The sequence below is a fragment of the Mauremys mutica genome, chromosome 5 (assembly GCF_020497125.1).
Source record: "Mauremys mutica isolate MM-2020 ecotype Southern chromosome 5, ASM2049712v1, whole genome shotgun sequence".
NCBI classification, from domain to species: Eukaryota; Metazoa; Chordata; order Testudines; family Geoemydidae; genus Mauremys; species Mauremys mutica.
The window spans coordinates 36056232-36069252 of NC_059076.1; the positions used below are offsets into that span (position 1 = coordinate 36056232).

At 39.7% G+C, this 13021-nt stretch overlaps 1 protein-coding gene and 1 long non-coding RNA gene across 8 annotated transcripts in view; one reads left to right on the plus strand and one right to left on the minus strand.

Moving 5' to 3' along the window:
- Positions 1-13021, plus strand: part of LOC123371276 — a 60224-nt gene that overhangs the window by 20085 nt on the left and 27118 nt on the right. For all 4 annotated transcript variants that reach the window (XR_006579743.1, XR_006579745.1, XR_006579742.1 and 1 more), the window contains exons 7-10: positions 844-1054; positions 3658-3784; positions 5156-5348; positions 7730-7788. This is a non-coding gene — a long non-coding RNA (uncharacterized LOC123371276). The remainder of the gene's footprint in view (positions 1-843; positions 1055-3657; positions 3785-5155; positions 5349-7729; positions 7789-13021) is intronic.
- Positions 7142-13021, minus strand: part of NPNT (nephronectin) — a 77166-nt gene continuing 71286 nt past the window's right edge. For all 4 annotated transcript variants that reach the window (XM_045018670.1, XM_045018671.1, XM_045018673.1 and 1 more), the window contains 2 exons: positions 11730-11986; positions 7142-10080 (listed from right to left, as the gene is read on the minus strand). In XM_045018670.1, the coding sequence (XP_044874605.1) occupies positions 9985-10080; positions 11730-11986 (353 nt within the window). In that variant the 3' untranslated portion in view covers positions 7142-9984. The remainder of the gene's footprint in view (positions 10081-11729; positions 11987-13021) is intronic.

Below are 13021 nucleotides of genomic sequence, written 5' to 3' on the forward strand. Positions count from 1 at the left end.
GTGTGCCCAAGCGATGAGTGAAAGGTGGTCTGTGGAATACTCCACACTGCAGCTATTCCAGGCTTTCAGATGGCATCTTTGGGAGCATTGCAGCCAACTGTAAACTAAACGCAAGGCTAGTTTGTGCCAGAAGTTTATGCTAGCAGCCCTATAATTTAGAATGCAGCATAAATTCCCCTTTTTTCTCCCATATTCCGTGGCCAGTTGAGCTTGGTTGCATCTCAGAATCAGGACTCCATACAATAGGTGCTCAGGAAATAATAAGAAGAAGATATTCTGTACCAGTGAAATCAATAGAAAAACTTCAGTTGGCTTCATTGGGACCAGTCACAGACAAGACAAGACTTTATATAGTCACATTATTTATAATAATTTTCATCTGCTGTAGTACATGTCATTTTGAAATATTCCGTGTTAGGAAATTTTGTATTAACATCAGCAACTCCTCACTGTACATTAAAAGGACACTGTCAACTTTGACATCTACTTTTTGTTTTTTAATGAGTTACAAGTACTTTCAGACATACCTGTTGTCTAATTCCCTGCTAACTTTTGTGATTTTCCTATTTAAAAAAAACAACAAAAAACCTCTCCCTTGTTGCCATGTGAAAGACCCACACAAACAGGGGAAAGTGACATAGGAGGAGAGAATAAACATTGCAATACACAAAGTAACCTGAAAAAAATATATTCCCACTTCTAATCTCTCTCGGCTAAAGTAATCTTCAGTGTAGCTTGTAATAATTGGAGGTAACACAGTTTCACACAGAGGCATGGTTTTAAAATTCATCGTGTCCTTTAAACCACTTTGAGAATTATTATTTGTATTATTGTATCACCTAGGAGCCCCAGTCGTGGACTAGGATCCCACTGTGCTAGGTGCTGTACAAATAGAGTCCTGCCCCCACAATCAAACTGTACAACAAGCAACAGCAGATGGATACAGACAGATGGAGTGCAAAGAAACAATCCAACAATATTGGTCAGCAAGGCAATGGTATCCGCACCGGGGCAGTCAAACCGTTGTCAAGCTTTTTGTGGGCATCACACCAAGGTGAGTTGAAGGAGGATAATGAGATGGCTTTGCAGATGTTTATGGGCGTTCCTCCCGAGCATGAGGGGCAGCATTAGAGAAAGCTTGGAAGTATTTGTTTGAAAATTTAACAAGTGGCCAATGGAGGCTGGTATCATTTATGGGAGTAGACAATTAGATTGAATGAGAGATGGTACACATGGTTCTGTAAAGGACCTTGAAAGTGAATACAAGCAGCTTCGTTTATGTGACAGAAAATGGGGAGCAGTGGAGGATGCAATGAAAGGGATGATGTGGCCATATTCCCTCTCTCTGGCTAGTAGAATGATCTTTGCAGCAGCATTCTGAATGGATATGAGAAGGGCAAGACTGCATTTGTCAAGACCAGAGAGAAAGATGATATCAGGATGTGAGATAATGAGTTTTAGCCGTATGGATGGATAAAAAAGGCCGTAACTCTAGAGATGTGGTGCAGAAAGAATCTGCAGACATAACCTAGATGTGAGGCCTTAATGAAAGGTCTGTGTCGAAGATGATTCCCTGGTTATGAACTAGAGTGGCAGGCACAGTGATCAAGAAGGAAGGTAATGGAGAGGGTTTGGGAGCAAGTTTGAGCTCTCTTTTAGCCATGTTGAGGAGATCTCAGAAAGACAGACTGAGATTTTAGTTTGGACCGAAGGAGACAGGTCTGGAGAAGAGAGGTTCATCTGTGAATCATCCTCATGGAGATGGTAGTTGAATTTTGTGTTTTGTGGATGAGAATACCTAGAGGTAAGATGTAGAGAGAGAAGAGAAGAGGACCAAAAAGAGCCCTGAGAAGCCTCCATAAAGGAGTGGGGTGAGGAACATCTTCCAAAGGACACCCTGAAGGAGCTGTTAGGAAGGCTGCTATCAAGAGTGAGGGGAGAGTTGATAGCAGCCTTCAACTACCTGAAGGGGGGTTCCAAAGAGGATGGAGCTAGGCTGTTCTTAGTGGTGGCAGATGACAGAACAAGAAGCAATGGTCTCAAGTTTTGCAGTGCGGGAGGTCTAGGTTGAATATTGGGAAAAACTGTTTCACTAGGAGGGTGGAGAAGCACTGGAATGGGTTACCTAGTGAGGTGGTGGAATCTCCATCCTTAGAGGTTTTTAAAGTAGGCTTGACAAAGCCTTGGCTGGGATGATTTAGTTGGTGTTGGTCCTGCTTTGAGCAGGGGATTGGACTAGATGACCACCTGAGGTATCTTCCAATCCTAATATTATATGGAGAGAACTAGGAGAGAACAGAGTCACAGAAGCCAAGGTACACCCAGTTAGCTATAAAAAGGATTTTTAAATATAAGGCTGGCCAGTACAGAACATCGCAAGTGTCTAATGAAAACCTAACAGGAAACGGGGGAACACCAAGCTGAAAGGGCAAATCTTGGAACTACAAAGCTCAGCCCCACAATTTTTGTTTAGATGTGGCAGTTAAACAACACAAATGGGAGTTTGGATATTGAATGTGTAATCTGATCTGTGAAATGAATGGGAATAAGGGAGACTGGCTCAAACTAAGATTAGGGCATAGGGGATCTCAAAATAAACCACATAATTGGTCTCAATTGGAGAAATGGACTGGGGAATATGCACCTTTCCAAAAACTGGGTTTGAAAATAGGAGTTCTGGAATTCAAGCAAAAGGTCTAGGTACTAGAGACAAAGGATGGGGTAGGCTAGTACTTGGAGGTGGTACTGAGAATTATGTGTCTCAAGTGCTTGGCTGACTGGTTTTTGCTCACATGGTCAGATTGCCAAATGTGTAGGCTTGGAAGAATTAAATTTTTGACAAATGTCAGTAAACAAAAATTTCACCATATGCACACAGTCCAACAACAAGTATTTCCATTGATGATCATTGAAATTTACAGATGGGTAAAGTAAGAAAAATGCTGTTTGAGAAGTTACTAGAGTTTGATTTAAGGATTTTTACTTTGTATATTTTGACATGTGATGTTGACAATTCTGTGTGTTAATGGTTATACAATTTTAACTTTTGACATGTTCAGATACATCTCACACACCCCACATAATGTCCCACAACTTTGATAATTTAAATAGATTAGAAATAAAAAACGTAAACCCATAATTTTGCATATTAATTTTAATTGAATTGAAAAATGCTTAAAATAAACATCTATAGTATCAAAATTATTAAAAATAGCTTGAATTCTTCCAAGCCTATGTATGTTGGAGTCAAGAAGGAATTTTCCCTCAGGTCAGAATGACAGCAACCTTTTTTGGGTTTTGCTTTCCTCTGCAGCATGGGGCCTGGGTTGCCTGCCAGGATCATGTTGGTAGATCGTGCTTAATCAATTCCCTGCCATTGCAGAGGCCTCAGGTTTTGGGACCCTTCTATTCTCTGCTTCTGGCACACAATAGTTTAGTCTCAAGAGAGTTGTAATACTTTGGTGCAGTTTCAGTTGTTGGGGTTTACATGCTGGCTGGTGCTGGTGGTCCCCTTTGGCCTTATGCTCTATGACTCTAATTTGTGTGGATTTCATTATGGCTAATATCTGTAATAAATGCCAAGAATGATGTCTTATAAATTCAGTCTGTGGAAATTTCCCTTAAAGATGTGTCCCAGGTGATACAAATGACTTTTAGGCAAAACCTATTTTGATACCCTGATCTCGGAGGGGAATCGTAGCTGTTGAAGCTGAGATTCACAAGGCGGGGACTGAGGTGCTGCATTGGAAGAGGAACACTGGAACCTGGGTCTCTCACCACCCAGGTGAGTGCTGGGTGATAGTCATATTCCCTTTCTCTGGGCTAGTGCTTAAACCACACCTATTGGATGGAGCGATAGCCAGGGGAATATGTAGATTGTGAACCCCCCTGGGACTTGGACGTGAATTGGGTGAAGAAATACTTAGTGTTGTCAGGATTTAGGCAAGACTTCGGTGTGCACATGCCAGCTGCTGAAATTCAGGCACTTTGGGGTGCTTTAGAAGAGAAACATAAGGACATCAGGTGCCTGCACGGTTAGGTGGCAGCTGAGAAGGGGTGTTGTGAATGCCAAGGGCTTCTAAATTGGCAGTTACGCACCCAAGTCCCCCTTGTGAGTGCCACTCTAAAGCCCTTATGGATCTTAAGCAAGAACAGGGAATGTTTGTTTGCTGAATGTTTGACAAGCAGCAAATAGTAAAAAGTGGAACTATGGTTGCACAAAGTGAACCAGTGGAACTAGTAAATGCTGATATAGAAGGAAACTGTAAGGGAAAAAGGAAATTTGTGTGAGTCCTCAACAGAATGTGACTTAGCATTTTCAGAGTTCAAAAAGACCCCTGTGACTGCTCCTGGTTTAGCTTACCTGTATTTTGAAGCCCTTTTTATATTGGACACAGGTGCTAGTGCTTATGTGGGGAGAGGGGCAGTGTTAACATAAGGACTATTTGAGAAGATATTGGGGAGAAGGAACAATGAGAGCATGGTCCCATCATTAATTTCTCCTCATAACTGAAACAAGCCACAGGGCTCTAAGCTTTGGCTAACCACTTACATCAAAAGAGGTAACTCTTACAGAAATGGAAATTGTATGTGTCCATTACAGATCACTTAAGTGACCATGGGAGTGAAGGGTAAGATTATTAAGCAAATATAACTTTCACTGCTAATATTTTCTTTGTGGGAATGGTTAGCATTGTGGATGTGGAGCTGCTATGTAATAATGTAAGAATATTGATTTGCTGTAGTAATCTTATGAACACTATATGGGACCTGGTCAGTGAGGTGAAGTTACTATATATTGGGTAATGACTTTCCCAAATCAATGCATTAATCTAGCTTAATAGGGAGCTGTTGGTAAAACAAGCAGGAAAGCAACACACTGGATCTAGATAGTGGGAGATCCTACCACTAAATCAGAGGGGAGTGCAGTGGGTTGTGAGTTTGCCACCAAGACCCTAGAGCAGGGGTAGGCAACCTATGGCACGTGTGCCGAAGGCGGCACGCGAGGTGATTTTCAGTGGCACTCACACTGCCTGGATCCTGGTCACCAGTCTGGGGGGCTTTGCATTTTAATTTAATTCTAAATGAAGCTTCTTAAACATTTTAAAAATCTTGTTTACTTTACATACAACAATAGTTTAGTTCTATATTATAGACTTATGGAAAGAGACCTTCTAAAAACGTTGAAGTGTATTACCGGCACGCAAAACCTTAAATCAGAGTGACTAAATGAAGACTCGGCACAGCACTTCTGAAAGGTTGCCAACCCCTGCCCTAGAGGATTTTGGAGTGCCTATAGGAAGCTTAGACCTACCTACATCTCCATGTGGAAGATGGATTAACACCTGGTAAGACAGGTCTTAAAAACAGACTATATATACATCTATTTTTGTGAAAGGCTTTTGTTCTAAATGCTTTGCTTTAAGACAAGGTGGGTGAGGTAATATATTAGACCAGCTTGGTGAAAGAGACAAGCTTTTGAGCTACACAAAGCTCTTCTTTGGGGATATTTGGTTACAGACGGTCGTAGCTCCAAGAGAGAAGAGAATTGCAGGTATCAAACTCAAGTTAGATTTACCGAGGCAATCATGGCTGCAGTCGGAAAATAGCATGATTCCATCCCAGGTGCTGACCTGAGGCCTGAAAAGGGGGTAGAGTCCATGAAATATATATTCAGAGGACCACAACAGCCTGAAGCAGTGTTACGCACAAGGAGAGAGCGTTCTTTAAGTACTTGCACACTTTGTAAAGCTGCACCTCCGTGCAGTAAAAGCAGCTGTTCTGGGGTATGGGCTATACTTGTATGCCCAGAATTTATTCCAAATCTTGATCCGGACTGAGTTGTGTGTTCCATAGCCATTTTAGTTCGTCATGCAGACTTCTAACATGTTTGTTTTCCTCTTGCAACTTTTCAGTCTACCCATGTGCAAATTTAAACAAACCCAAATGTCAGTGGATTTTGACTGTTTATGGTCTGGAAAGACTGCAGTGAAAAGCCTTGTGATTACAGTACATAGCTGAACAACAATGTGTAATGGCGAATGTGATTTAATGAGCACGGGAGTTTTATAGTAACCTGGTGTCCGGTTTTCTTGACTACAGAAATAATAAATGGAAATTTCTGCTACATATGGTTTTGGTGAAAGCCAGCTGACCCTCTGTTAACTAAAATTCCCCTCAGATAGCTGAGAAACACAAAAGGAAGATTTGGAACAGTTTGTGTTCAAGTGTAGGGACATTAAGTGATGAAATTAATCAATGGCAAACATTTCCAAAATGAAAGTCTATTACATTCTAGTTACTTTATAAGCTCCAAGGTCAACTTCATCTGCTTGGCACCATACAGCCTAAAGTATTTAGTCTGCTGCTCCATGTAAGTTATGATTCATACCTGATGTAAAATTAATGTTAAAAATTAATTTGTAAGAATTATAGCATTCCTGTTGTCCTGATTTGTAGAGGCATTGATTGGAAGTTGCAAGTACTTAGCGTAAACTGTTTTTGAATTGATACTATGTTTAAAGAGTTGCTATCAGCTAGTGGCTTGAAGCCAATAGGAGTCTTTTCATTGACTTCAGTGGGGTTTGGATGGGGCCAAGACCATTATCGTACAAAAGCATCATAGTTAGGGGGGGAATAAGTGGCAGATAGCTACTGGAGGAGTTGATGTTTGTGTGATAAGATGCAAAGGTAAATGAAAAAACTACTATTGTGTTTTCTCCCTTTGAGAGAACATGGAGTCTGGGGTAGATTCTGCTGATGAAAGCCCTCTTCTGTGTGTGGATGTAAGGTTTTGTGTTTGACTCAATTTAGCTCCATCAGCTGTCCAGCATGCCATGGTTTATCACAATCTTCAGTCCCTTTGTCTAGACTTCTCTCTTAAGGATCCCCGACTATGATACCCCCAGGAAGGCTTTGCCACACTTCAAACAATTTGGATGGGATTTTTGAAAGCAATCAGCATTGGCCCACCTTTGCTCCTATTAAAGCTTTACCAATAGCTAAAAACTCTGCACTGGGAACAGACTTAGGCCAACTCAAAGTTTTTTTTTTGAAAATCCCACCTATTGCATTTTTATGTGAGTGGAAATTAAAAACAAAACCATGTAGCTATCACTTCAGTTGTACTCAGTGCCTGTAATTTACAAAGATACTTTTTATTTTCAGTCAGTTTGGGAGGAAAGTTAACATTTCTTCAAAAACTTAAATTATAAGCCAGTTAAGATGATATACAGTACGTTTGATAACTGTTTCCATTAGAGTTTAGCGCAATATCTTCTCATTGACACTTAGAATGGATTTTTCAGGAGGATTTTCTTTAGAACCAGCTATGCAATTATTGAACAATAAAGGAAATGGGTAGCTATAAACAATGTCTTAAGGCTATATTCAGATCTTACATAGTCATCTGCACACCCAAAATTGTGTCTGGAATGTATGGGAAATGGTAGTCTCTACTAGTTACATCCCCAATTAATGAACTCCATGTGGGTAGACCCCTCTGTCCTTGCTAACTCCCACTCACGTTGGTGACACTCTGCATGGATTCAGGGGGTGAGCTTGCATAGAGCTCATTGCAAGATCAGGGACTTTGGCAGGAGGAGTAAGAATCATGCAAAAAGGGGAAAAGATGACCCAGCAAGTTAAATTATTGTCTCCTCTCCCAAAATGGAAGTGGACTGAACAAGCTCACAGTCACCTAAAATACTTTTTTTTAAACCTTTTGCAGGGGGCTGGTGACTCTTCAATAGACTCCATCAATCAAATCAGGCAGAGTAATCTTTAGAGGTAAGTGATGAACTATCCAGGGGCAATCTTTGACTAGAGGTGGTTTGGAAGCTGAGCCATTACATGCTGTACACCAACAAAGTGAAAATGTAGCTGTTTATAGTAGTATTTTGCTTCTTGCTATAATGTTTGTTTAAATGTAAGGATTTGTTTAACCCATTCAAGCATATACAGTGGCATAATATTGTTGTATACTGCAATACTGATGAACGGTGGTCCATTTACTACTTATGAAATGCATCAATAGGAGGAGTTGGGATCTCTGGATCTTGATTAATGTTGACAGTGCAGATGGTATCTTACAGGTCAGTGCATTATTTCTGCCCTAACAAAACTTCCATATGCCCAGTCCTAACGGCAGAATGATTAAAACCTGGGTGGGCCTTTCTTCTGTAGATGGACTAGAACCTCGACAGGCTGTAACATGATTTGGTAAGACAGTTAAAACATATCTTAGTGCAAAGTATGTTTTAATCCTTTTAGGATGAGCTACTAAATCCAAAAACATGGTAGATTCACTAAGTCAAGAACTCCTAATAAGAGTTTGAAATAAGGATTTGATGTCTTGCAATGTCATCCTTAAGGACAGGGTGTGCAGGACTAGACACAGGTTTTTGTTGAAACCAGAAATAACTTTTATAAGATCGTACATAATGATACATTGCTCTTACATTAGTAATTTACATTTAATTATTTTAAAATAAGGTCATAAAGCTTTTTGTCGTCTGGCTGTACCTTATTTGAAATTTTAAGGTTGTCTCCCTAGAACAACAATCTATTAGTTTGCTTCTAATATAAATATAAATTTGTCAAATTTAAAACTGATCTCAATGCTAATATTAAAGCTTTTTCATTTAAAAAAGGCTAGACAAGCCAAGTGGAGAAATTCAACATTTCTCCATGGAGTTGTACATTTACCACATCCAAAATGGATGACTAAAAGAAAAAGCCCAATAGTCTGACAAATACTAATTCCATCTAGAACTAACATTTTAGCTCTAAATGTTGTTGTTGTAGTTTTCTGAGCAGTCTGGCAAGGACCTTGTACAGATGCAAGATTCAGTGGTCAGTTATATTTCAATGCATTAGAGCAACTGACTCACTTGTACTGCTGAGATGGGTTGTAATAATTACTACCAGCAGGGAGTGTGGCCCATCCTATTGTCAATTGCAAAACTGCCACTGACTTCAACAAGTTCAATGCTGCAGAATGCAAAAGCACCTCCTTGGCAGTGCTCAGCATCCTACACTCCCAGAGAGATCAATGGGAGTTGTTAGTAGGCAGCATCTTGCTAATCAGCTGGTATAAACTAATTTAGGACTATGGCAAACCATTGAGTTACACACCACTACACCAGCTGAGGATCTGGCCCTTTGTTTTCAATCATAACCTCATGAAAAAAATCACTAGTATTTAGGGCCAAAAGATAGAAAATGTCAGGACACTGCTAATTTATCAGTGGTCACCAGCACAGGGTCAAAGAACACACCGAGCTCATATACTGTATTTTAGCTTGAAAGCACAGCTGCCATTTACCTTGCAACTGGAATCTAAATATAAGAAACATAAATACATTAGTAACCACACACATTTACACAACACAGTACTAGCAATATTAAGGGATGCAGCACCTACTCTACATAACTGCCTTTTGTTACTATAGATACATCAGAATAAATGCTATTTGATATGTAACACGCCATTCTTTAAAAGTCAATGGCAGTAAAATAGCCAAAGTTCAGGTCCAGGCCTCAGTTAACTTCAAATTATGAAGTCAAACAAATCGCACAGCATATCATCATCATCAGTGTAATGGTACCACTATGGCAAAACACACAACAACCGTTAATACTACCACTGTGAGCTGGAGATCTCTTCTGATGACATTTAGCCACACTTGCTCTCCCATCCCCTCCATCCCCATTTAATATGAGCATTTTTCAGGCATGGTACAAGATACCTTTATCACACACAAAGTATGTGGACAAGGAATAATAGTAAAAACACCCAATATTGGCTTGAAGTTTGCATCCTTACAGACGATTTGCATTATTTTAAGTAGAGTTTCACTGGGCTAATGAGGTGATCACTGTCCATATTTTCCACTTTGGCCCACAGGTTTCTTTTAACTTGATAGGAATAGGATTAAAAGGACAGAGAAATTGTATATATTCTTTGCCAGTCTAGTGGTGTTGCTAATGTTCTTCAGAGCAGCGGCCTTTCCTCAAGCTCACATCATCTAATCCAATGTCCCCGGTTCTGCCTTTCCCTTTTTCACCTTTGAAAATAACCTGGGGAAGGAAATAAGACAGAGTCAGATGTAAACTTTAAAGAAAAAAAAAAAAGACAAGACTGGCTACCTGTTCTGAAGGGTTCCAGCCTCAGGGAACTTAGACATATCCCTGGATGTTGGTATTTGTAATGGATAAAACACTTTCAGTGATCTCTGGAAGTGTGCTTACTCTGCTGCTGGAAGCAGAGTTCAGCTTTGAGGGAGGAATCTCTGTCTCCAGGGGTGGTGATCCTCCCAGTAATCACTTTATCCATTGCTCTAAAGAACCGTTGTATTTTGAAAACATTTTCCCTCCACATCCACATTGCAAATTGATCAATTTGAACAGTGAATGTATTGTAAGCTGGATCTAGAAATAGTATCCCCTATATAACATGTTCCAAGCTTCTGGGGAAATGTGCTAATCTAAACTTTGACTTCCTACAACGTGATGTAGCAAATGCTGCATATCTGCTTATTTAGATAACTAAAAATACACCTAGTTTGAATGAGGGAGAGCTCAACAGATTTAAAGTAGGATGAAGAAGAGAATATAAGGTGAGAGGACCATGGCAAAATAATATGCTGTAGAATGTTCCCTAAAGCTAAATGGGCTCAGCTAGAATTTAGTACCCATTTTATATTTATTTTAATCCATCCATAATCACTCGTATCAATCACCTGCACTGCTGCGATAAACTCCAAGACTAAACTGTTTTAACATGAGCAAATGTTGTTGTTTTGTCCATGGTCTGAAAATTAATCAAACATTCGAGCAAGATTCCCTCATTAGATAGGAGAACCTGCATGCTCCCCCCACCCAAAAAAAACCCCTGAACAGGATATGTACGCAGTGACCCTGTCGAAACTAGAGTTTAGATAAATTCATGTAGGATTTTGCAATACACCTCTCCCTCAATATAACGCGGTAAAGCAGTGCTCCAGGGTGGGACGGGGCTGTGCACTCCCGTGGATCCAAGCAAGTTCAATATAATGCGGTAAGATTTTTTTGGCTCCCGAGGACAGCATTACTTCGAGGTAGAGGTGTACTTTACTACAATCAGACTTTATTACTGATGTAGAAAAAGTCAATACAGAGAAAAGATCTATCATCAATTCTGTAAAATAATGTTTACATTCCCTTTAGGCTTTTCGGATTAATGAGGGAAGTTAGAGCAAAAAAGACAATATATATATTAGCTTAAATTTTCAGAAACAACAACATAGTTAAGGTGCCTCCAGTGGGCATCAAAAAACAGACCTAATTTTTCAGGAAGTGTTGGAGAGCTTATAGGTGTCTCAAGATGGGCATCCAAAAACTGGGGTACTGAAAATCATAGCTGATATTTTAAAATATCTCGCAAATGCATCTGGTTGTTTTATATTTGGTTTTTCTGTGATAGAGGGGCTGTTTGCTGAGCTATGGTGTGGCCTTATTCCAAGAGCCTCTAGACTATTTTTAAAAGACTAAGGAGCAGGTGTTTATAAATCCATCTCTAAGTGCTGTCGTCCTTGTTCACAAGTTCTAGTGACCTCCTGTATTTGTTTAGTTTTCACTCAGGCAGAGTATTTTTACGATGGAGGAAAAGCATGGGCTATTCATCTCTTAGGTCTAGTATCAGCCTCCTATACTAAAACACTGAAAACTGTATAGACAGCTATACTTACACTTTTGATGCCTGAGTCCTGCAAAGTTATTTGCGTTTGTCTCCAGCCATGGCCACCATTTCTTCCCCAAACTGCTGGTCCATGAGCACCATTTTTTCTTAAAAACACTTGGAGTAGACCAGAATGTAGTCCAGATACCTTATGCCTAAAGGACAGACACAAGTCCCCTGAATGAGCTAACTGGCCAAGTGGCACGACCAGACGTGCCACTTTTCCCTCTTTGCCTTTGGGTTCAGAGATAGTCACATACTGTCCACCTGCAAAAGAAAAGGCAGCTCTTTTTAAATGTTTCCAAGTATGGTCAGTACCTTTCACGTACAGAGACACATGTACTTAATGTGCCATCAATCTTGCAAATTCCTGTGTCTTGGGGATTTCAAACTCCAGGACTTCTTAGAAATCACTGTTGTAAATGTGTTGCTTTGCTGCATTAGCTGTGGTAAAGGAGATTTAAATTTCCATTACAAGTCATTGACTCTTCACTAACACCGCTGCATAGGAAACTTCACTCAAAAGCCTTAACGATAAACTAAGCCTCCTAAATATTCTAGATAGCAGTTATGAAATGACAAGATTTAGGCACTCATTAATACATGTGCATTCTGGACAAATAGTAAAATTTTTGAAAATTCCCAAATCCCATTTTCAGAAGTGACTTAGGCATTTAGTAGCCTAAGTCTTGTTGTACTTTCCAGTGCGTCTTCTGTTATAATGTTAGATTGTTACTGTACATGTGAACATCATTCAAAAACCCATTAATATCCCTATCCCTTTGGTGAGAGATACCTGCATATAAATGAAAACCAGAGGACCTCATGGCAGGGCAACATTTATAAAAGCCAAAATCAAACATGTAAGCCCAATAAATTCTTCTAGTGATCCTTTTTATGTAGGCTGCTAAAACTATGATAAATGAGACTTTAGGTCTTCTAAAAATCCCATAACCATACCAAGAGGATTTTTTAAAAAACTTTGAACTCATTAAAGCTAGAGCAGCATTTCGAGGTTTGCAAAAAATGAGTTGGGTCTCATGCCAATCTAAGCTGACTGGAAAAAAAATTACAAAACAATAATATCCAACTGAGAGCTCCATGTTCTAACCATAAAACAAACAGCCTTGATATCACAGCAGAATGTCAAAAATCAAAATTCACTTTAAAGGTCTTAGTATTAATTACGTTATAAAGGTTCCATGAAATCTGAGCTGTTGAAGTCAGTGAGCCTGAAAATGCTTTTTCCATATTGTAGAGATGTACAGAATTTACTAAATTATAATATCAGAGGGGTAGCCG